Source organism: Taudactylus pleione, unplaced genomic scaffold (genome assembly GCF_031769625.1).
Source record: "Taudactylus pleione unplaced genomic scaffold, aTauple2 ptg000053l, whole genome shotgun sequence".
NCBI lineage: Eukaryota > Metazoa > Chordata > Amphibia > Anura > Myobatrachidae > Taudactylus > Taudactylus pleione.
Genome location: NW_028284455.1, coordinates 41495148 through 41520456, shown reverse-complemented (window position 1 = coordinate 41520456; position 25309 = coordinate 41495148). Strand labels below are relative to the sequence as shown.

The 25309-nt window shown below is 38.5% G+C and overlaps 1 protein-coding gene across 1 annotated transcript in view; it reads left to right on the top strand.

Moving 5' to 3' along the window:
* LOC148535402 (transmembrane channel-like protein 2) overlaps positions 1–25309 on the top strand; it is a 155272-nt gene that overhangs the window by 100978 nt on the left and 28985 nt on the right. The window contains exon 11 of the mRNA XM_088462677.1: positions 11806–11994. Coding sequence (XP_088318803.1) covers positions 11806–11994 — 189 coding nt within the window. The remainder of the gene's footprint in view (positions 1–11805; positions 11995–25309) is intronic.

The following is a 25309-nucleotide window of genomic DNA, read 5'->3' as shown; positions in this document are numbered from 1 at the left end:
AGTTACGTCACTGTTCCATAAAGTGCAGTCATTTATACTAAGCACTTCAATCTATGTATATTTTTTCTAAGTATCTAATTTACACCTCAAATATTTTAGTGTCTTGTTTAAAAATACTTTTATCATAAGTTATGTTTAACAGACTGAAATATTATTTCAATCTATCTAAGCTATCCATTGGTATATGTTCCACCAGTAGAGTGTCAGATTCCTCTGGACTATTACCAGTTTCAGTGTTTGGTACTGCTGATGCTCTCTCCTCCACCTGCAGATGCATATTGGGTCTTGCTTGCAGGTAGTGTGCTATAGGAGCTTAGCTGTGGGTTACTGGATTTACAGGGGCTGTCATATGACTGCTGACATCATGAAGCATGGCAAATTTGAACATGCCAGCCTATTTAAAGTAGAGATGACCGGTTTGGTTTTGTTGAAAACCTAACACACCTGAACTTTGGAGTTCCGAGTCGACTTGAGTCCTGGCTTCGATCATTTTTGGTGTTCCAATTAGAACCGAGTCCTGGCTCGGGTCTCCCCATAAGTTCGGAACTTAGATCTAAAAAACGGATCTCGGTTTTGGATTGCATGTATTGCATTTTTCCCCATAGAGGCACCAGTCCTGCTGTGACTAAGCTGATTTAAGCTATGATATGGGGACACCACTTGTAATAAACAAGATTGGGATCCATGAAGTTTTAATTATACCATCCGAGGAAATGATTTCCTGCTGCAGGTCTGGCCTCCCAGAAGTGAGGTAGCAGTCTCTGACCACCAACATCACTGCTGATTTTTTACCACAACAAGCCCTGCAAACAACATTTATGACTGTATATGATGGACAGCAAAGTAAAGAGGGGAAATTAAGTTCTTCTCTGAGCACTAATTTTGATCTCTGCACTCAGAGTGCAGAGATCAGCTAGGGGACTGATAATCAGTCCTCCTTTAGACCCACCCCACTATTCTATGCAATAGGAAACTAGTCATCCCTTAGATCCGCCCTGCTGTTCTATGCAATAGAGAACTAGAAATTGGCAAAAAACGCTGTATAAAACTATCAATATAATTCTTGATGTAATGGAACTCCATCCTACATTTATAGTTTACTCACCTGTGCTTCAGCTACACAAAAAAAATCATCAATTGGCATGGGACAGCGATCTACAAACACAACTATATAAGATATGAAAGCCTTTTTATTAGAGCTCATATGCCTTCACGTAATGTATCTTCACTAGCTACTGTATTTCAATTTTATTCAGATTGTTTCTGCTTCAGAGGCTGCTGAACTGTGAGTACCTTTCATCAAATATCTTTATCTTTCTAATTTTCAACATCTTATAGTCATGAGATTGCCAAAATACTAGAAAAAACAATGTTTGGAACAATTATCCAATTAAAGCTCAAAGTATTCCTGTTATGTCTTCTTAGGAAAAAAGGGGGGGTGAGCTGCACATCCTAATTTCAACATAATAAGAGGTGCTACCATGCTGAGACCTGTAGTTCTAATGCAGAAGGGGGAGCAGATGCACACCATAAGTACTAAGAATAATAAATATCAAAAATATATGTAATAAACTATCAATTAACATCGTCTTCTATAGAGGTTCTTAGTACATGTTTTGCCAAAGATAGAAGACCATATTAATTGATAGTTTATTATATATATTTTTGACAGTTATTATTCTTAGTACTTAGAGTGTGCATCTTCTTCCCCCATTCTTTCTGCCTGTGTCTTCTTCTTAGCCGAGTTTTACTTATTTTTGTCCTTGTTGACTTACTGTAATTTGATGTTAAGATATAATTTCTTCAGGTTATGGATATGCTTACCACTTTCCAATTGGATGAATTTAAAGACTTTATAACATCCTGGGTGCTATGAATCCATTATACATGAGTTTGTGTAAGTCACTGATTAAGAGACAGTCTAACTTTGTATAGACCCTGTACTTATCAAGAGCTCTTTCAGGAAGACATTCATGCTCATTTTAATTCTCTCTAACTTTATTTCCTCCTCATTTCCTTTTATGGTTATTTATTGGTTGAGAGTTCCCTTTGCATTTCCAATCCTTTGATTGGATTTATGACAACAGTTCTGTTACAGTTTTTCTTATATTGATTGTAACCATGTTTATTTTATTCAATTTGTTAATTTTTTTATGAAAAACTATAGGGACTATTTAAAGCCATGATTTTGCAAGAAGCCAATTTATTAAGTATAGTGACAGTGTTTGTACCACCGCAATGTCTGAGGATGGCGTTATCAGATTTGAAGCATTAAAAGATTATAACATTCTTAGAGTTTGTTATTTACGCTTGTTTAAATATGTGATTTTTATTAACTCTTTCTCAGTAGATGTAAAGGAAACATCACTTGTGGTAATAAATATATTATATAATAAAAAATTGCACTCTCTGTGGACCAAATAAAACTCAGCAATTCAGGTGTAATCAGCAATGCATGTAAAATGAACATTGACACCACAATCTAGCTAATGGTAGCTCTCCCCTTTAGAAAAAACAGAAGCCTTTGGTGTTATGCCAACACATGTATCACCTGAATTGGCTACTTAGCTGCAACTTTACTTTTTGGCACAGATTGTCATAATTAATATATCTATAGTCAATAATAGAGGATTGAGATACTAATATCGGAGCCTGATCATCTCCTTTATCTGTATTCACCATCTTAATTATCCTTTATTGTTCACATTCTATATAGCTTCCTCAGCTGACTTTATGTGATTATTATGTGTTTTTATATGTCATTTTCTATGTGTGTCTTATCATTATTTTAATATCTTTTTTATAGATAATAAATTGAGTTTAATATACCAAGGTGTTACTCATATGTTTCTACTTAATTATCAGAGCGCAGTGTTTTTTTCTTATTGTTCTTGTCAGTGAGGTTGGCAATCACCTCTAAGTTTCACTGCTGCACTGATAATTGACTCTCTGGCTTAATAGCGCCCAGGCTTCTTTCTGTGTGTTCATATTGTATTTAAATTGTCTGCCCAGCTGCTTTTGGTTAGAGAGTCAACATGACTGAGTTTATATGGATCAAAGAAAGGAGAAATAGAAGAGAGAATTTTTTATCTAGATTGGATTCAGACAATGGTATAGATGATATAGAGCCAGATTTCAATCAAGGCTTTCTTGAACTTGAAACACTATTGCTTGCCGAAAGTAGACATTGGCTAGATAGTATTTTTCTAACTAAATACATTGAGTTAGAAAGAATTCCTAAGGGTTTACAGATAAATAAACATTTGTCTATTAACAATGATCCTGAGCTAACTAAAGAATGGGAATCAGCCTTGAAATGTTGTTCCATGTCTCTACTAAAAGCTTTAGGTGACTATAGAGAGTGAAAAATGGAAAAAATTAATAAAGAAATAGAACAGGTTCAAAAGGAGCTAATAACTTTTAAAGATGATTCAGAATTTAAAAGACGAGAATCTGAATTAGGCCATAAGATTTCCAGTTTTGAAAAGGAACTTATAATAAAGAAAAAAAGGAAGTTGTTAAGAGACGATAAGGATTCTTATACACAGGATAATAGAAAACCTAGGAGACCCTTTTCCCGATATCGATCTAATTACTATCAGAAGATACAATCACCACATACAATAGTGGAACAAATAAGGGACAGTGAGATGGAGATTGCCCCTGAATCAATTTCTGATTCACATAAACAAGTTAGGAATGATGGGATGTACAATCGGACACCCAAATTAGATTTGGGAGCTAGACCTAAAAATACAAACAACCAGTGGCAAAAGAGACGGGATTTTTCCAATCGAGAGAAAGATTGGAGGATACCATCATACCACAATCGGTACCTGCCTCTCCAGGTAAAAACACCAAAAAGAGGAAGAGATATAGGGGAAAGAGAGGAATGGGTAGAAGGAGATCTAAGATGCCCAAGGTTTCATTAAACAAATCAGGTATATTCAATTTATCAGAAAGATCTCTCAATGAATCTGAAATACAACTTTTCTCTAAAGGTTTAAATTTCGCTCCCATTACCAATCCCAATCTTTTTAATCTCTTTTCAGAACTCAATAGCTACGTTAGGTCATTATGCAGACAACGATATTTTCATTCTAAAACCAAAAAAGAGAGACCGGAAGAATGTGATGAACCAATAATCTTAGATGTGAATGATTTGGAATGTCTATCTATGTTAGAAACATTACAAAATGAGAGTGGAATAGGTGAACAAGAGACTAGGATATATGATACTCAAGGCCCACATATGGATTTAGAAAGAAAAAAATTTAAGAAAAAATACAACTTTTTTCCTCTCAGTCACAAGAGTTCAAATATTCAGTTGTTCTATAAGAACACATTGAAAGAGTTCCAGTTATTATGCAGATCTAACCCCAAAACAGATTTGGGGAAGAGAAATTTATCCCATGGAGAGAGAATGGCCCTTAAAAATCTTCAGGATGACGACTCCATTATGATCAAGTCTGCCGACCAAGGCGCTGGAGTCGTCATCCTGAATAAACAAGATTATATTGGGGAGGCCCTGAGACAGCTTCAAGACGTGACTTTTTATCAGCCACTAGATGGTGACCCGACACTGGCATACCAAAAGGAACTGAAGACACTATTAGAAAGTGCATGCGATAGGAATGTCATTAGCAAGGACGAATTTCACTTTTTGTTTGTCTGTCACCCTATTACACCGGTGTTTTATTATTTACCCAAAATCCACAAATCTTTAGTTGCACCACCTGGGCGTCCAATTATTTCTGGTATAGACTAACTCACTTCTAATTTGTCTTTTTACATTGATCACTTTTTACAGGGTCACGCTGTTGCTCAGAGTTCACATATTCGAGATACGACTGATTTGCTAGATAACCTTAAGGATATCACCTGGCGGCCTAGTTATGGTTTTTTGACTCTCGATGTCCAGGCGCTATATACCAATATCCCGCATGAAGCAGGTATTTCTGCGGTTAGGAAGGCATTGGACATTGATGTGGATACCTCTGAGGAACAGCGTGAATTCCTTGTGAATTGTATTCGGTTTATTTTGACACATAATAATTTTATTTTTGACTCCACCCACTACTTACAGATTCACGGCACGGCCATGGGCACCAGATTCACTCCGAGCTTCGCCAATATATATATGGGTGAGTTTGAAGATCTATATCTATGGAGTGGACTAGCCGGAGCGAGTCTGGTGTTCTATGGCCGATACATAGATGACCTTTTATTTATTTGGGATGGGGATGTTGATTCAGTTTTTCATTTCACTAATTATTTGAACACCAACACGATGAATTTGAAATTCACTTCACATTTTAGTCATTTGACTATTGATTTTTTGGACTTCACGCTTTCAGGTGCTAATGACAAAATCATTTCAACTTTATATACAAAAAATGTGGATTGTAGTTCATATCTACATTTTACTAGTGGTCATCATCGCCCATGGGTTCAAAATATTCCAAAAAGCCAAATGGGTAGAATCAGATGCAATTGCACTAGAGATGCCGATTTTGAACTGCATGCAAATAAATTAAAGGAAAATTTGCTAGAAAGGGGTTATCCTCTGGGGCTGATAGAGAGTGCAAAAATTCATGCTGAAACAACTTACAAAAGTAAATTTACACAGAGTACTGATTTACACACAGAGAAGAGTATGGTTGAATCTAGTGTGATACCACAAGAAAAATCAATTGAACCTAGTGATGGACCTAGGGATATCAAAAATAATATTATTAATAATAATAGTAAATATAAAGATACTATGAAGAAAGACACTTCCCTATTATTTATTTCTCAATTTAACAACGAATCTAGATGAATCAGTTCTATAATTAATAGAAATTATAAGATCTTACATTCTGACCCAATACTCTCTACCTTCATTGCACCTAAACCAAGTATAGTTTTTAAGAAAAATAGAAACCTCAAAAGTTTTCTTGCACTGAGCCTTTTCAGTAGTAATGTGACTACGTTAGGGCAGACCGATACTTGGATACCCAAGAAACCACTTGGTTGCTATACCTGCAATCACACGAGATGTATAACATGTAAACACATTGCTAACAAAAGTAAACAAGTACTATCTGTCAAGACAGGTGGCACGTTTGAAATCAATTTCTTCATTAATTGCGAGTCAACTTATGTGATATATGTACTTAATTCTAATTACCCCTTTCAATATGTGGGCCGTACTACATGCACTCTGAAGGAATGATTTCGTGAGCACAGACAAAACATCTTAAAAGGCAAGGAGACACATAGTGTCCCTAGACACTTTTCTGAGGTGCATCAAAATAAAAAGAAGGATAACCCGCACAGAAATGTACAATTATATATCAGATCTTTCCCTATTTTACTAGAATGATGAGAATAATATATTATATTATCAAGGGAGGTGCACCCTGGAATCAAACAACAATGCAAGTATGGAAAAAAGAAAAAGAAATTCCTTTGTGGGGCATTCACAGATCTGAATATATATAATAATTATAGTATTTATCAAGGGGATGACATATAGATTAAAATTTAACCTTTATTATATTGTCTAAAATATGCAATTGCGAAATATGAAAAAAATATATAATAAAAATCTTAACCACTGTGTGTTGTCTTTTTTAATGCCACTGTCTGTAGAAGTGAAATCCCAGTTACTAAACGGTGATAGCCTTTATTCACTCATTTTTGAGGAGTATCAATATTACATATGTCCCATATTCTATAGACACCCGTCTGACTTATAGACTATTAGGGCATTGAGCCTAGTTAATTGGGAGTACATTGAGTTTATTGATTTTTTTTTAATTTTTTTTATTTTTCATTTATCATTTCTAATTAAATTATATTTGCACGATATAAGTGTTGGTTCTGTTTTCTTATGATGGCTGATATTGGATTAGGTGGTATTATAAAACAGCCTATATTGTCTAGAGAATCCATTTATTGTTATTATTATCATTAACTATTAATATTATTTTGGAATATACAATATAGTATTTATTAGTTTTGGTCCATATGGCTTTGTAATGTTTTATGTTGGGACATTGAGTTTATAAATATTAAAAATTATGCAAAATAATAGATAATATATGTGGGTATGTGCTGTGTATGTTGGTACATGTGCTTTCATATGTGTATGCAAAATATTCATGTATATACACATGTGCACGTATATGTGCACCACTACTTGCCTTATATGTTGTTGTAAGACTATTGTCTTTATATTTATTTAAGTTAATAATTTATTTATTATTTTTGAATAGATTATATTTATGATATTATTTATGCCCACTGATATATAGTTTTATGCTGATACTATGAGAAGAGATGTGATTTTAGAAGGAAAATGACACAAAAAATGACACAGAGAGAAAGATATTTTGATCTATTTATGTTGAAACAAATGGTCAAGAGTTAAATTCAATTATCCAATTGTCCAATGGCTTTTAGCCTGATACTATATATATGAACTCACAATCTAAAGAGAGCATTTCAGCTTGAAAAAGGCTACAGCAGTAGCCGAAACGCGTTGCTGTGTTCTCTATTCAGCTAATTGGAGCTGCTCCCTGATCAAGATACCTGCAGTTAATGGTTTGACAGCCGCTCACATTTTCTTCATGAGACCTGCTACTACTACCTAATTGCGGCTGTACCAGAAGCGGTGATTTACAACTTCTCCTGAGAGAGTGCGGGTGCACACCGGTTCCCTGTCCGCTGACCACACTGTGCTATCAGAGCACAGGCACCCAAGACGCTATCATTGCCAGTTGAAGGTCCCGGTGGACGTCAGCACACAGACGGAGATTGGTATTAATTTCCATTACACAGTGCGCTGCAGCACATCTAACTCTGCCGGATGTCACTCCCTGGCTGGCCGTGCTGACCCACATAAAGCCACACTAGGTCCTGTGTTTCTAACACTCAGAGATCGTGATAGCAGCCTTCACAGGTAAACCTATGGCTTTCATCATTGTATAAACTCTCAGGTACCTACGTTTGTGTCCTGCAACACATTTCAGGAATTTACAATCATTTCCTGATACAGACTCACTTGCGGTTCTTCATGTTTACAATTTGTTGGGGATAACCCACTGTATCCAGGACTTTGATACATGTGTTGGCATAACACCACAGGCTTCTGTGGGAGAGCTACCATTAGCTAGACTGTGTCAATGTTTTCATTTTACATGCATTGCTGATTACACCTGAATTGGCTACTTAGCTGCAACTTTACTTTTTGGCACAGATTGTCATAATTAATATATCTATAGTCAATAATAGAGGATTGAGATACTAATATCGGAGCCTGATCATCTCCTTTATCTGTATTCACCATCTTAATTATCCTTTATTGTTCACATTCTATATAGCTTCCTCAGCTGACTTTATGTGATTATTATGTGTTTTTATATGTCATTTTCTATGTGTGTCTCATAATTTTTTTAATATCTTTTTTATAGATAATAAATTGAGTTTAATATACCAAGGTGTTACTCATATGTTTCTACTTAATTATCAGAGCGCAGTGTTTTTTTCTTATTAAGCTGCATACACACATAAAGATTTTCTGTAAAAACATCCAACTAGTTGATTGGTTGGAATGAAAATCTGGTAACGTATGGGAGTAAATGATGATCAGCAATTTGCTCCTAAATGCCAGAAAACAGATGAAAATGGTCGTCAGACAAGTTTGTTAAATGTTTGATCTAAACAATTTGTTCAAACAACAGTTTTTGTCCATTTTCTGGCGTTTGGGAGCAAATTGCTGATTGTCATTTGCTTTCATACCTTACCAGATTTTCATTCCAACCAATCAACTAATTGGCTGGTTGGACAGAAAATATTTACGTGTGTATTCCCAATACACAATAATTTCCATTGGAGTACATGCTTGTAATTCTGTTCCTTCCCATTTGCTTTTGTTATTTATCTCTGGAGATATAACAGGAAGGTTCACACAACCTTCATACAGATGCTGTGCTTTGGGCATACTTGCCTACTTTTGAAAATTAGTTTCAGGGAGATTATAGTTGGTGGTAGTATTCGCAGCCAAGGGGGTGTGCCATGCTCCGCCCAATGGCCATGTTTAGCTTCAGTCATGGGCATATCTATTGAAACTTAGGGGTGTGGTGCCGGCAATAACAGGAGTTTGGGGTTCAACACTACAGAATGCAGATGCTGGTTGTGGATAAGAGTCCCTGCGCTCTGGCTGCCATGTGTTGGCTGGTGTGACACTGTTACAATTAGGCAGTAACAGAAGTGACCAAAACAGCGCTGTTTGATTTAGCAACTATTCAGATGGATGGTGTCAATCTCCAAGATACAGTACATTATGAACAGATAAACACAAAGAGAATAGCACTAATGTCGACAATGTAAATCAACGATTAAAAAACAATATGTATGGCTTTTTAGATATTAACATATAAAAAAAACTTTTAATAATTAAAATCAGATAAATATCACAATAAATAAGATTTTAATGTATAAACATAATGAATCAATACAAAGTTGGGATACTGAATTATGATATAAAATAGTTGGTATAATACAGTCACTCAGGAACCCTATAATTGGTCCTATATGCAAATATTAAATTATAAATATCCAGCATGTGGAGTAAATATTACCTGCAAGATAAAGCGAATTAAATCTGTACAGTCACTTTTAGCAAGAGTCTTTTGCAAGGTGGTAAAGGATGTCAGTAAATGTAGCATAAGTAGATGGTACCCACAAAAGTACTGTAGCACATACTGTATGCTTCTGAGGACATTGTGGGTTTATTCCACAAAGAGAAGCATTAAACTACCCTAATTTGGACACCATTATAGTGTGTTTGCAGATCAGCTACCTGGTCGCTTGAGTGTACACATCTGTAATCTGTACTTATATATCCTGTTGTCAGTTTTAACCTCTTGAACAGCACTATGGAACCCCTGTTACATCTCATAAATAAAAAATAATAATAATTGTGTTTGTAAAAAAATATCAGATGCAATTCATAATGAAACAATTGTGGCAAATAAAAAAATACATGTATTTTATGAATCTCATAAAGAAAATATTGATGTACCTGTAACTTGTATTACTTAGAGAAGATTTGGAGAGTTGAACCGAGTACTGTCTTGGGTCCTCCTGCCAAACTCAGTTCTTCAAATGAGTCAAAACATAATTTCCCGAGAAATCCTGTGTTTAGCATTTTTTGGATTGCATATAAGTTCCTACTTCATGATTTCTGGCGCCATTTCACACAGGAGAGTGCATACAGAGAGTTGTGAGCTATAGCTGTGCCATTAGAAAGAGTTGTAGTTAGAGATGTGTGCCGGACCATTTTTGCTGGTTTTGGTTCTAATTCTTCGTCCAGTTTTGGTTTTGCCAAAACGCTGTGACTGGTTTTGTTTTTTTTTTCCAAAAATTGACAAAAAAGCTAAAATTACATAATTTGGGCCTTTTTTGTTTCTAGAGTATTATTAACCTCAGTAACATCAATTTCCACTCAATTTTGACCACCTCACAGCTCACAATATTGTTCACCAAAATAGGCCAAAGGCTGGCTGCCTAAACTAAGCAACAGAGCAGCGGCACAAATACACAGTTATAACAGTTATTTATTTTTAAAAATGTTTTGCAAATGAGTAAAGTATTCATAATAACCAATCAAACCAACTCACAAGTACTTTCAATAGAAAACAATCCAACACAGAAATTTACTAAGAATCGTGGGTGGTGTATCATTGCGCTATAATAGTAGTAGTTAACAAATAGCAAATAAAAAAACCTAAACCATGTGTAAAGTAGCAACAGTAGACGTGAACACAAGTGCACCTGCACCTTGAATATGCCTATTCTGTGTGCCCAATCTATACCTCAATCCTGAGGACCCCGGGCTACTGATGACTGGCAGTTTGTACCCATGAAAAGAGCTGATCAATCAGCCTATTTGTTGAGCAGTTGTTGAGCAGTTCTCCAAAATCTCCCCAACCTTATAAACAGCATTCGGTATCTACGGGTCAGACACAGTGCAGGTCACAGTGCTGGTCGGACACTGTGCAGGTCGTACAGTGCGGGTTGGATGCAGTGCGGTTGGTATACAGTGTGGGTCGTATACAGCATGGGTAGTATACAGTGAGGGTTGGATACAGTGTGGGTCAGATACAGTGCGGGTTGGATACAGTGCAGGTCGCATGTTGGTACCTCTGCATTAAACCATACCTCACAATTGTCCTGAAATAGGTGATACTATCCTAAATGGAAGGGACTTTCTCGCTATCCCATGGAGCAAGACTTTCATCCCAGTTCCTGGACAGTAAGAAGATGTGTTGTGCAGCAGGAGCAGGCAGCATAGAAGGAGTACTTTAATGAGAGGGCAAGGAAAATATTGTAGGAAATAGCTGACAAAGGGCCGATTCAGAGTTAGCAGCAATGCCGATATTTTCATAAATTTATGATTTTTTTTCTACTGCTCATGCAAAGTTTGTTTCATGTTTTACTTGAATGACAAGTACATTTTAAAAACATAATTATTAGTATTTAGTAAAGAGCCCAGATTTTGTATTGGATATAGATGTTAAAAGTCTTACCAATTATGTTGTTCTATGTGCAATAATATTTTAAACTTCAAATTTATTTGAGAAATAACTATTAAGCATATACTACTCAATGATTACATCCTAGCACTTGGTAGAATGTTATTACTGTATAAGGATGGTTTTTCTACTTTGAACTCTGGGTACACAGTACTGTATATCTTGTTTGAGATCACTTTGAGAGCAAATTACATCATAAACTTTGTTTTGTTCCCTTCAGGAATCTATTGTAGATGAAGAAGAAAGTAATAAGGATGAAAACATTCACCTTACTCGATTCCTCCGTGTCCTGGCCAATGTAATGATAATATGCTGCTTATGTGGGAGTGGTTACCTCATCTACTTTGTTGTAAAGCGCTCACAGACATTTTCCAAGATGCAGACTGTTGGATGGTATGAGAGAAATGAGGTATATAATAATAATTTCTATGTGTTATATAGTGGGAGATGTATGAAGAAGTTGTAAGTGTAAGTTACAAGTTGTAAGAAGTTGTAAGTATCAAGTGTGCTATAACCAGTGCTATTTTGCACTTACATCAAAAATAAGTTTGTGCTGCATGGAAGCAGATAACGTAGAGAAAATCACTTTTTCTATGACACCTGTAAAATCATTCAGCGAATACAAAAAAGCATTAAACGTATTTTTGTGGCTTATTGTATATTTACATATGAGCAGGCTTACCTGCTGGTATGTCTGTTGTGCTGCTGCGGTGTCCTGGGGGTCTGGCGGTGCACAAGATCTTGTGATGTTCGCTAGAGCTTATGCATGTGGGCCATGAGGTAAGACACAGCACATCAGCACTAGGCTGATGCGCTGTGGGGTCTTGCATGGATTGCCTGAGGAGGGAGTTTTCTCTCCCCCACTTTGGTGGCCAAGGTGTTAATACCAGGGGCGCCGAGAGGGGGGGGGAGTGGGTACAAATTACCCAGGCCCAGGCTTGCTGGGGGCCTGGCGGGGCCCGGGTGCGGTACAGCATCCCCACCTCTTTCATCACAGCAGCTGTGTGCTGGGCTGCACTGGGAGACTGCTCACGGCTGCTATGAAGCAGCCACAGCAGTCTCCTATGCCTGTGAGGGGAGCGATCAAGCTGAAGAGCAGGAAGAGCTATAGCAGCACAATAAGTGCTTCTATAATACATCTACTTCATTGTTACAAGAGTTACCACTCCGTTATAAAGAATAAATGAAACAAAATATTACAGTGGATTATCCATTATCCTGTAGCGTTTATACATTTATGGGGATACAGTAGTTGGCTACTCCCCTGAAATTGGGTGTCACTTCCAGCCCCCCCCCCCCCCGGAAGAGTGGGAAAGTCTCCCGGCTGGTGCCACACACCCACACACCCCGCCAGAGTCCGCTCTCACCTTGCATAGGTGGCCAGCCCAGGGGAACTGATGACGCGTTTTGCGCTGAATCATGTCATCGTGGCCCCATCCCCAGCTACACAGTGCCAGTACCAGCAAGCCTGCTTATGGGTAGTCATAGGGTATGCAACGTTAGCTGAGTTGGTCCTGGAAAATGGAAACTTCAGTTATTGCACCAACATGAGGTAATGTACTCACAGATTCATCAGATGCAGGACAAAAAATGACATAAATAAATGCTCTTTATGGAATAGATGATGAAGCAAAAGATACACTAAGAATTAAGGGCCTGATTCAGATATGCACACAAATATCATCGCAGCACCGATTTCTCACAGAACGCAATTGCGAAAATATAGTAATGACCCACTCATCATCCAGGACTTCAAGATGCCCACTGAAAGCATCTTACATCTGCCGCTCACGCACAAAACCGGAAACATCAGAAACTTCGAATGCAGATTCGGCGGCCATCAGCCTTCTGAGTAAGACACACAGAGGGCTCTCCTGCTGTGAGCAAGGATGCAGTGGCTTATTTATACACACCCTGGAAACAGTGGGCCTGATTCAGAGCTGCTCGTAAGCGGCCGTTCGTTCGCTCTGAGCGATGTTCGCACAACTGCGCATGCGTATGGGTCGTAATGCGCATGCACAAACCAGTCATTGCGGTCACAAATCGAGCGCTCGCAAAACAGCGAGGGGCTGCTAATTTCATTGACAGAATGTACCGTTTGTGGGTGGTAACGGGAAGGTGCTTGAAAACGGGGAAGTGGAGATCCGAACGCAGGCGTGCCTAACGGTAAACACGGCGTTTAATGGGAGTGCATAATTAGTAAAGGAGCATCACCGACCACGTCACTTGGTTGTATTTTAGCCTGAACTGCTCGCAGTGATAGCGGTAGGATAAACCTACCACAAGCACTGCGAGCAGTCCAGATGCCTTTCAATGTACCCGAATAATCAAATAAATACCGGAGATGACGTGTGATGCGAACAGCAAAGGGGCGTCATTACAAAATTGCGAGCACATTTTTCGTTCGCTCGCTCAGACATCGAGGCGTCAACAAACCGCAATGAGCGGGCGCTTAATTTAAATAGCCGGCCCCTTTTTTGGAACGACCGTCCGCAAATAGCATCCGGGTTTGAATCAGGCCCAGTGTTTAAAGAGTGTTTAAATTAGACCCCTGCATTTTTCTAACCACACCCCCATTACCTCCCTCAAACATTGACTACCTGTCACTCACTCTGCTAGTGAATCCTCTATGCATGCATGCGCAATGGCTAATAATCGCTCAAACTACATAAATATCGGCATTGTGTGCGGATCTAAATTAAACATATAATAACTGCATTCTGGACTTTTTTAGGCTGCTTTATGTACTATTCCATCAGCAGCGAGTACCTCTTGCTAGAGTATATGTATATATTTTGCTATACATTTCAAGGAATAACCTCTTCTTTAGTTATGTAAACACGTGTCTAAAAACAATAATTTTTCAAGAAAAACATTAAAACCAAATTCATAATTAAAGCCTCTAGGAGTCAGTGTGCCCAGCTAATATACCTAATATATGTTTCACTTTTGCATAGTATAGCGCACCTGTCCCCACCTCTGAACTCCTTTTTAACTGTTAAATCACAGATAGCTATTATTCTGGTCTTTTAAAATCTGTATAACTCATGTCTGTGTATCTGAATTTTGTTTGGTATAGCCCTAGTGCTCATAAACTCTCTGTTTACTTATTGTAATTGTGAGTCCAACATATTGTTTAAGACTAGGGGTGTGCACCGGCCACTTTTTATGTGCTTTGGTTTTGGATCTGGATCTTTTTTCGTGGTTTGGATCTGCTTGGTTTTGCCAAAGCCACCCTTCCGTGTTTTGGGGGAATAAAGCATAAAAACAGCTAAAATCACAGAATTTGTGGGTTTTTCTGTACCTATGCTATTATTAACCTCAATAACATTAATTTCCACTAATTTCCAGTCTATTCTGAACACCTCACAATATTGTTTTTAGGCCAAAAGGTTGCACCGAGGTAACTGGAGGAACTATACTAAGCGATAGTGGCCTACTGTATCTAGGAGTGACACTGCAGTGGCAGACAGGATGGCAGTTTGAAAAACTAGACCCCAAACAGTACATAATGCAAAACAAAAAGAGGGGCAAGATGGAATTGTCCTTGGGCCCTCCCACCCACCCTTATGTTGTATAAACAGGACATGCACACTTTAACAAACCAATCATTTCAGCGCCGGGGTCTGCCACATGACTGTGGCTGAAATGATTGGTTCGTTTGGGCCCCCACAAAACAAGCTGGCAATTAATCTGTCCCTGTACAAACTGGCTCTACAGAGGCAAAGTGTCGTCCTCATCCTCCTCATCCACCGATTCCTCACCCTCTTCAGTGAAGTGTACATCCTCATCCTCACAGAGTATTAATTCGTCCCCGCTGGAATCCACCACCACAGGTCCCTCTGTACTGTCTGGAGGCTGGTATTCTTGGAAGAATTGATAATGCATTTTGATGAACATCATCTTCTCCACATTTTGTGGAAGCAACCTCCTATGCCTTTGGCTGACAAGGTTCCCGGCTGCACTAAACACTCTTTCGGAGTACACACTGGAGGGGGGGCAACTTAGGTAAAATAGAGCCAGTTTGTACAGGGGCCTCCAAATTGCCTCTTTTTCCTGCCAGTACAGGTACGGACTGTCTGACATGCCTACTTGGATGCTGTCACCGATGTAATCCTCCATCATTCTATCAATTGTGACAGTATCATATGCAGTGACAGTAGACATGTCAGAAATTGTTGGCAGGTCCTTCAGTCCAGACCAGATGTCCAAACTTGGTACTGCCTGCCTTGCTTAGGATACCTAAGTTGTTTCCTGGCAGCCCCAGTTGCGGGAGAAAATGAAGAAGGAGCTGTTGACATTTGACGTTCCGCTTCAGCTGACAGTGTTTTCACCAGCAGGTCTTTGTACCTCTGCAGGCTTGTGTCGGCCGGAAAGAGAGACACCACATAGGCTTTAAACCTAGGATTGAGCACGGTGGCCAAAATGTGGTTGTCTGATTTCAACAGATTGACTACCCTCGAATCCTGGCAAAGAGAATGAAGGGCTTCATCCACAAGTCCCACATGTGAGCAGAATTGCTCCATCTGAGCTCCTCCTTCACTTTCTCCAGCTGCTTCTGTAAAAGCCTGATGAGGGGAATGACCTGACTCAACCTGGCAGTGTCTGAACTGACTTCACATGTGGCAAGTTCAAAGGGCTGGAGAACCTTGCACAACATGGAAATCATTCTCCACTGTGCTTGAGTCAGGTGGATAACCCCTCCTTTGCCTAAGTCATAGGTAGATGTATAGGCTTGAATGGCCTTTTGCTGCGCCTCCATCCTCGGATCGGGGAGGCTTGGGGGGGGGTTCGGATTTTATAAATCCGAACCCGCTCATCCCTATTTCAGACTTGAGCAAGTAATAAGTACAGTATATAACAGACAGTAAGTAGAAGAATGGGTTATGGTTCCTTTTACTTTATTTTTTTCGGTGATACAATATATACAATTTAAATAGATATGATGTTGGAAAATATCTGCACTTTGCATGCGCCACATCCGCACCATATATTAATGGCTTTATTTGCATTTTATTTACGGAAGCTGCTAGTTCATTCTTGATATTTTCAACATTGCTATTTTAAGAGTTTTGTTTTGTATATTCAAATTCAAAAAATGTAATCAATAATACAGTATACTGTATCTTTTAGTCAGGTGTTTTATGTTCAATGTTCACATTTTAAACCTGTACTTTTATTATTGTTATTTAAATGAAATATATAACATTGTAATATTGTAATAGTCTAAATAACAAAACAGTTCCCAAGCCTGTCGTGGAGGCATCGGTTTGCAGGACAAAGGGTTACTGGAAATCAGGTCCCTTTAGGACTGGATTGGAACACAGGGCCTGATTCAGACCTGGTCGCAAGCGCTGTGCGCTCGCAACCGGGTTGATGGTGGGCCAGTGTGCACGCGCGAGCCCTGGAGCGAGCTCAAAAAGCGCTCCCTCCAGGAATCACTACAAAAGGGGCGGCTGTCGATGTTGATCGACAGCTCGACCCCTTTTGTAGGTGTGGCCAGGGGGTGGCTTCACAAACGGAGGCATTTGTCTGTTAGAGCCGAAAGCTCTCTGGGCTTGCGGCCACGAGACCCTACCACAAGGGTCTCATCGCAAGCCCGATGGTCGCGATGGTCTTGTCCATCGCGACCATCATCATGGCCGCTCGCATAAGCTGTGGGTGGCTTTTTGCGAGCGCCTCTGAATCAGGCCCACAGGGCAGTCCTCATATCTTCCCATGCTGCCTCAGCTGTTTTGGACCAGAGGATTCCTTCCGGCTGAGCCTTCTTAAGGGTTTCAGTCAACGGTAAAGCTCTGTAGGTGAAATGCAAGATGAAACAGCGGTAATAGCCCAACAGCTCAAGGAAGAGCCTCATTTGTTTTTTTCGGTAGAGGGTCTTGGCCAGGACTTAACCATCTCCACTTTCCATAGTTGCCAATCACATACCCAAGGTAATTGGCCTCTTAAAGTGCGATGGTACACATACCCGATGTAATCGGCCTCTGAAAGTCTAATTAGCTGTAAACCCATGCTGTCTTAAACTGTACAGCACTTTTTGGACTTTGGGCAAGTGTGTTTCCCAATCTTCGGTATATATGACAATGTTGTATAAATAGTCTATGGTGTACCGCTTATGTGGCACACTGGAATGTTGCTGGTGGCCCATGAAGGCCAAAAGGAATAACTTTATATTGATACAAGCCTTTCAGCATTGCAGTCTTCTCCTTGGCTGATTCGCTTAAGGGAATATGCCAATACTCCTTCATGAGGTCTAGGGTTATAAAAGGAGAAAAGAAGACTCTTTGTTGGGGGCACTCTAGAAAAAATCCATAGGATTTGAAAAAATTGTATGTCATTAAAACTTAACGTTTAATCTTATTTATTACATTGAGTACAATACATTACACATAACACACAGACATACACAAAAGCACATGGGTCAGTGAATACTGACTATATCTCACCAGGAGTAAAGGAAACATAATAAATTATTGTACAAAACTGCACAATTAGAAAGAATGAATATATAAGCAGTAACCAAATCAGTTACTATTGGTCATGGTGAATTATTAACATAGCATTAGCCCATGAAATTTCCTCCTAGATAGATTCATAATGTAAAAGTTCAAATGTGGAGATTAAATAGCTCCTAATCCTACACAAATAGTGACTGAACTTAATTGAACAGTCACAAATAAAGTACCAAATAATTTCACACAGGTAATTAGAACTAATCATATATTAAGTAGGACAAGCAAGATTCAAGTAAATGATTAAAGTAATATGATCACCCGGATATAACAGGGTGTATATATATATATATATATAGTGATACGTTGGAAATAAATATCTTGTTAATTCTGTGTGATTGCGGGAAAATATAACCAGCAAATATCACCTAGAAAATACCAACTGAAAAAAGACTAAGCAGAAAGTCATATCACTTTTAAATTGTCTGTGGAGATACAGAACATCCAATAAGTTTGTATCACAAGGAGTAGTAAGATAGTGTCATCAAAAGTATTCACATCTGTAAACAAAGAAAGTAATTATGTATCCAATGTGGTCATATGGATAAATTGTTGCAGCTGTAAAATAACTAAACACAAAATGCTGTTGGTAATGGCCAAGAGCTAAATATGCCTGATGGTAAAGGGTTAAATGCACCCTGAATAAATAGAAATCACTTCAGGTCACAGAGTTATATCAATCACAGTGTCACCTAAAGTAGGGAACATAAAACGTTTCTATGTTGTAATTGGTTAGTTGCTTTTAAAAAAAATAAAAAATAAAAAAAGGGAAACCAAACAAATTTAGATAAATTGCAAAACAGAAATAATTAACACTAAAGATAATGAAAGTATTATAAGAGCTAATAAAGGTGCCCAGATATTGTCCCCCCCGTTTCTGCTGTCTTCACGTGATGTATAACACAGAGGACATGGGATGAGAGAACAGGGTTGGCAGCTGGTGGGAAGAAAGGAAAAGTGCACTTCTGCTGTCAGAATGCACAGACCACGTCTATACTGTTGTCAAAGACATTGCAGGACAAGCGCGGTCGGCAGATTGATGAGAGAGTGCAGTTAGAATACCTAGAGGCAGCGCAGCGGCAGTGTCTAAATGCGGTTATGTTGCTGTTGTAATGAGGACAGGCCGGCTGCCATTGCAGTTCAGATAGTCGTGCAACAAGGAGGGAGGGCGTCCTGCAGAGTCAGGTGAGCGGGCGGCAGGAGACCGCAGATTCAAATCTCCCGGGAAGTCACTGGGATGGTACCCGGCACGCCAAGTCACGTGGCCATAGTCAGGTGAGCGGGCGGCATAGGACTGCACCATGTGTCTAGTCGGCAGTCAGCGGGATGGTGCCCGGCCAGCGGAATCACCTGACACCATGATAGAGGAGAATGATGACGTACGTTTCGCCTAACAGAGAAGGCGCGTTCACATCGGTAAAGTGACATGTGGAGGACTGGATATATACCTGCCGATAGCAATTACAAATGTGTAATTAACTATCAATTAAAGATCATTCATGGCTGAGGTTTATTATATCGATCTTAAATCAAAGAGAAAGTAGGAAAAATAGGAAAATTCGGCCCATTTATGTGTTGGCTGGTAGTCATAAACAATGGGAATAATAATAATAGTAATAAATGCTCACTAGCTAGTGACTCAGAGAATTAGAGTTCATTTTAAGTAGGAGGATCTTGATTGATAGTTGATGTTCCCAATTAATAGGTAACTAAATGAGGACTTATAAGCGTAAATGCAGACAGCATAAAGACATTAGGTATAATATACTTTAGGGGGACATCAAATTAACAGCTTGTAAATTATAAACGAAAGCAGTAAGTATAAATGACCAAATGTATCTAACGAGTTCTCTCAAAATTACGGATAATCCCTATAAAGGTAAATAGATAGAAAATAAAAGATACCAGAATTAAATCATAATAACTAAGTAATGGAATATTATAGTATATCTGTGCCAATATGTAGCAAAAGGTGAATTATGAAAATCAATGTAAACAAGAATTGTGTAATTAATAAAAATATATCCTATGAGATAAATATTAAAAATGAAATGAAGATACATGTAATATATAGATATTACCAAGAGCAAAATAAATGTGTAGAGATCACATCTAAGCATTCTAGTTGGATAGAATGGCATTGCGCAGATAGCTGAAAAGAAGCAAAAAAATACAAGAACATCCAGGACAAAACCAAAAGATGGAAATTGGACATGGATATTGTTAATAATATTAAAATTGAATACATATATGCATGTATATCTATGTATTTTTACAAAATTTACATTATATTCAATATTTTTTCAAAAATGTAAAATGTAAGCCCTGACTTTTAGGAGGTACAGGATTTGATTGGATGAAATATAAATAAATTGTATAAGCTAGAGTGCTGAGGGGGAGCACCCTTAATTAAGTAGTTGAATAAATTATAAGAATGGACTATAGTTAATGTATTCATTGAGGCCACCAGGTGTGAGGGTCCCCAAATTGAAAGTCCATTGACTCTCTCTCTTTAGTAATTCCTTAGTTAGGTCACCTCCTCTAATGCCAAGCTTCACCTCTTCCAACCCAAAGGCTTTGACATTTTTCAAATTTCCCTTGTGTTTGTAATAAAAGTGTCTAGCCACCGATGTTAGTTGTTTCATTCTCATTACATCTGAGGAGGCATTTCTCACTGTACCAAGGTGTTCCAAAATCCTTTCTTTAAGCATTCTTGTGGTCATACCAACATATCTTGCACCACAATCACATGTGATGCAATACACTACTCCTTTGGTTCTACAGTTGATATAGTTCTTAATGGGAGTTGGTGTGCCATATCTGTTGGTGACCTCCTTTTGTTTGATCATGTAAGGACACGCCTTGCATGATCCACAGGGGTAAGAACCTGTGATGGGTGGGGTCGTGGGGTAGCTCGTCTATAATGGCTCTGGGTGAGATTATCATGTAAATTTGGAGATAGTCTCCAACTCATAGCCACTTGATCACCTAGGATGGATGATAGATCATCATCCAAATGGAGGATATGCCAATGCTTCTGGATGATGTTCCTGATGGTTCTCCATTCTTGGCAAAAATCCACTACAAATCTGATCTCTTAATGCTTTTTTAATGGACCGGTTACTGTACCCTCTTTCCCTTAATCTAGAGGAGAGTTTGTAACTCTGTTGTTTAAAGACCATGTGATCAGAGCAGTTTCTTCGGAGATGGAGAAATTCTCCTTTAGGAATGTTTTCCACTGTGGGTGGGAAATGTGAGCTAGTTTGGTGGAGTACACTGTTGGTAGCTGTTTTCTTTCTAAAAAGTTCAGTTTCAAACTTACCCTCCATATTCTTGTAGATTTTGAGGTCCAAAAAGGTAATCATGGTATTGCTAATTTCATGTGTTAATCTCAAGTTAAAGGTGTTATGATTCAATAGTTGTATGAATTCAAGTAGGAGTTTTTCTTCACCATCCCATATGACAAGAATGTCATCTATATAGCGATAGCAAGCTATAATATGATGGGTGTACGGGTCATTGATTTCATTGAACACATGTTCCTGCTCCCACCACCCCAGGTAGAGATTTGCATAGGTTGGTGCGCAAGCCACACCCATTGCAGTCCCCCTGGTCTGCAAAAAGAATTTATCATCGAATGTAAAAATATTATAATGTAATACAAAGTATAGTAATTCCAAAATAAAATCATTGTGATCCTCCATTGCTTGGAAGTACCATACTGCCTTGATCCCCAAAGAGTGATCAATGCTTGTATATAAAGCTTCCACATCTAGACTGGCTAGTATCTGGTCATCCTCCAATTTTATATCATGTAACTTTTTTAGTACATCAGAGGTGTCCTTGGTGTAGGATGGGGGTTGTAAAATGAAATGCTGAAGATGTAAATCTATGAACATACTGGCTTTTTCAGCCAAACTCCCTATGCCAGATACTATTGGTCTGCCTGGTGGAGTAAGGTTGTTCTTATGCACCTTGGGAAGAAGATAAAAAGTCGCCAATTTAGGATGCTCTACAGTGAGGTATGTATGTTCAGATTTGGTAATGATTCCATTCCTGAAAGCTCTATTGATCATGTTAGAATATATGCTACTAAACATATCAATAGGGTTCAGAAGTATTTGATGATAACAATTTTTATCCAACAGCTGTCGGTATGCTTCTTTAGTGTAGTCATTTTTAGACCAGATCACAATGTTTCCCCCTTTGTCAGAGGGTTTAATTACAACATCTGACCACCCCTTTATATTCCGTAAGGCTTCCCTCTTGTCTCCACTCAAATTAGATATTTTTTTATGGAAGTGTCTATTTTTTTGTAATAAGTCAAGATCCTGTGATATAAGGTTAGTGAATACGGTCACCACTGGGCAGATAGCTTCCAAGGGAAAAAAGAGGGATTTGTTTTTACATCTTGGTCTCTGTCATTGTAATAATGATGTAGGATCTGCCTCTTCCTGTAGTTCTTCCAATGCTGATAAGGCTGATGCTTCCAACTCAGTTACCGATTCCTGAGTTGTAAGGTTCGTGTTACTTTGTTTAGATGCAAAGAATTTTTTGAGTAGTAATTTACGGCCAAAAAGTTTTAGATCTCTCTCCCACTGAAAGCGGTTGAAATTGGATGTGGGTTAGAATGATAGACCTCTACTAAGAACATCCTTTTCTGAAGAGGTTAATACATGATCTGATAGATTAATGATCTTAAGATTGTCTGTCACTTCTTTGGTTGGTTCCGGGTACTGTATCTGCTGGGCGACAGATTTGCCCATTTTGACCTTCCTCTTTTTGATTGACCTCCTGGTCCTCCTCTGTTGCCCCTGTATGTTTCTCTGTTGCCTCTTGGATTCCCTAAAAAAAGGGGGGCTAATGAATTAGAGTGGTTATGTGTGTTAGGTGTAATTCCCTCATCACCTGAGGATTCCAGATCTGAGGAAGAATAGTTACTTTCTTGTTCTTTGTGGGGGCTCCTTCTATTTAGTGTTTTCCAACGAAAGATGCGTCCAGTCATAAAGTCTTTTTTATCACGAGAGAATTTGTTCTTTTTTTACTCTCAACTATAATTTTCTCATAGTTTTCCAGATAATTTTTATTTTGTTCAAAAGTTTTTTGAAAATTGGTATCTGTTTCCCATTGTTCAAGCCGTTTTCCTAAGCTTTCAATTTCTCTCTCACATTCTTCCAGAATAAGGTTATTATGTTTGAGAAGTACATTGATGAGTTCTTGTGAACATTTTAATAATGTTGACTCCCATTCCTTTTGAAGTGCATCAGAAAACAGTGGGAAAGCGGGAAAAATATTTGGTCTCAAACCCCTAGGACAGATTTTATGTTTCTGGTAATTTTCTAGGGTAGCCAAATCCCATCCCACTCTCAATTGTTTCTGAAGTATAATTTTGAGTTTCTGAAAATCCATATCCCAGTTGGAATTGGGTTCCTCAAGTGTCACTTCACTAGGGAAGATCTCCTTGAGATCTCCCATGAGTTTCCTCCTGGTAGAAAGCTCAGTTTTGAGATTAAAGTGATTCATTTTGTTTTTTTTTATTTTATTTAATTTATTATTGTATATTCTTTTTATTCCTAAAGAATGGGCCCAATTTAATATATGTAGCCCATATGTTGCTTTTTTAAAAGCAACTAACCAATTACAACATAGAAACGTTTTATGTTCCCTACTTTAGGTGACACTGTGATTGATATAACTCTGTGACCTGAAGTGATTTCTATTTATTCAGGGTGCATTTAACCCTTTACCATCAGGCATATTTAGCTCTTGGCCATTACCAACAGCATTTTGTGTTTAGTTATTTTACAGCTGCAACAATTTATCCATATGACCACATTGGATACATAATTACTTTCTTTGTTTACAGATGTGAATACTTTTGATGACACTATCTTACTACTCCTTGTGATACACACTTATTGGATGTTCTGTGGGCCTGATTCAGAGCTGGATGCTCTGACCAGAGCGCTCGCTCTGAATCAGGGCCCTCCTACCTAAAAATGGAGCGGCCTCCTGGCTGCTCGCATAGCTGTGGGTGATCACCCACAGTGATCACTAGTGATGTCAGTGGGGCCGGCTCCAGACGGAAGGCGTTCCCATGGGAACGCCTCCGTCTGGGCAGCAACACCCCCGGCACGCCCACCAAAGGGGGCGTGCTGTCACTCACCATCGAGAGCACGCCCCCTTTGGTGCGAGACCCAGAGCGACAGCTTGGCTGTCGCTATCCGGGTCTCGCGCATGCGCACGATGGAGCTCCCTCCGTCGTTCGCATGCGCATTTGGATACCATCGACCTGCTTGTGAGCGTCCTGCGCTCGCCAGCGGGTCTGAATGAGACCCTGTATAAACCACAGACGATTTAAAAGTGATATGACTTTCTGCTTAGTCTTTTTGCAGTTGGTATTTTCTAGGTGATATTTGCTGGTTATATTTTCCCGCAATCACGCAGAATTAACAAGATATTTATTTCCAATGTATCACTATATATATATATATATATATATATATATATATATACACCCTGTTATATCCGTGTGATCATATTACTTTAATCATTTACTTGAATCTTGCTTTTCCTACTTAATATATGATTAGTTCTAATTACCTGTGTGAAATTATTAGGTACTTTATTTGTGTCTTTTCAATTAAGTTCAGTCACTATTTGTGTAGGATTAGGAGCTATTTAATCTCCACATTTGAACTTTTACATTATGAATCTATCTAAGAGGTAATTTCATGGGCTAATGCTATGTTAATAATTCGCCATGACCAATAGTAACTGATTTGGTTACTGCTTATATATTCACTCATTCTAATTGGTGCAGTTTTGCACAATTATTTATTTTGTTTCCTTTACTCCTGGTGAGATATAGTCAGTATTCACTGACCCATGTGCTTTTGTGTATGTCTGTGTGTTATGTGTAATGTATTGTACTCAATTTAATAAATAAGATTAAACGTTAAGTTTTAATGACATACAATTTTTTCAAATCCTAAGGATTTTTTCTAGAGTGCCCCCAACAAAGAGTCTTCTTTTCTCCCTTTATAACATTGTAAATATTTCTGATTCAGGGGAGCACCGCCAACTCCAGATCCATTTCTCACAATTAGTGCATCATCTTAATTCTAGTTGGTTGTTTTATTATCATCTCACCCTTTCGCTAAGGTTATTACGACCATTAGGGATGGTGTTCTGTCTCTGGATTTATCCAGT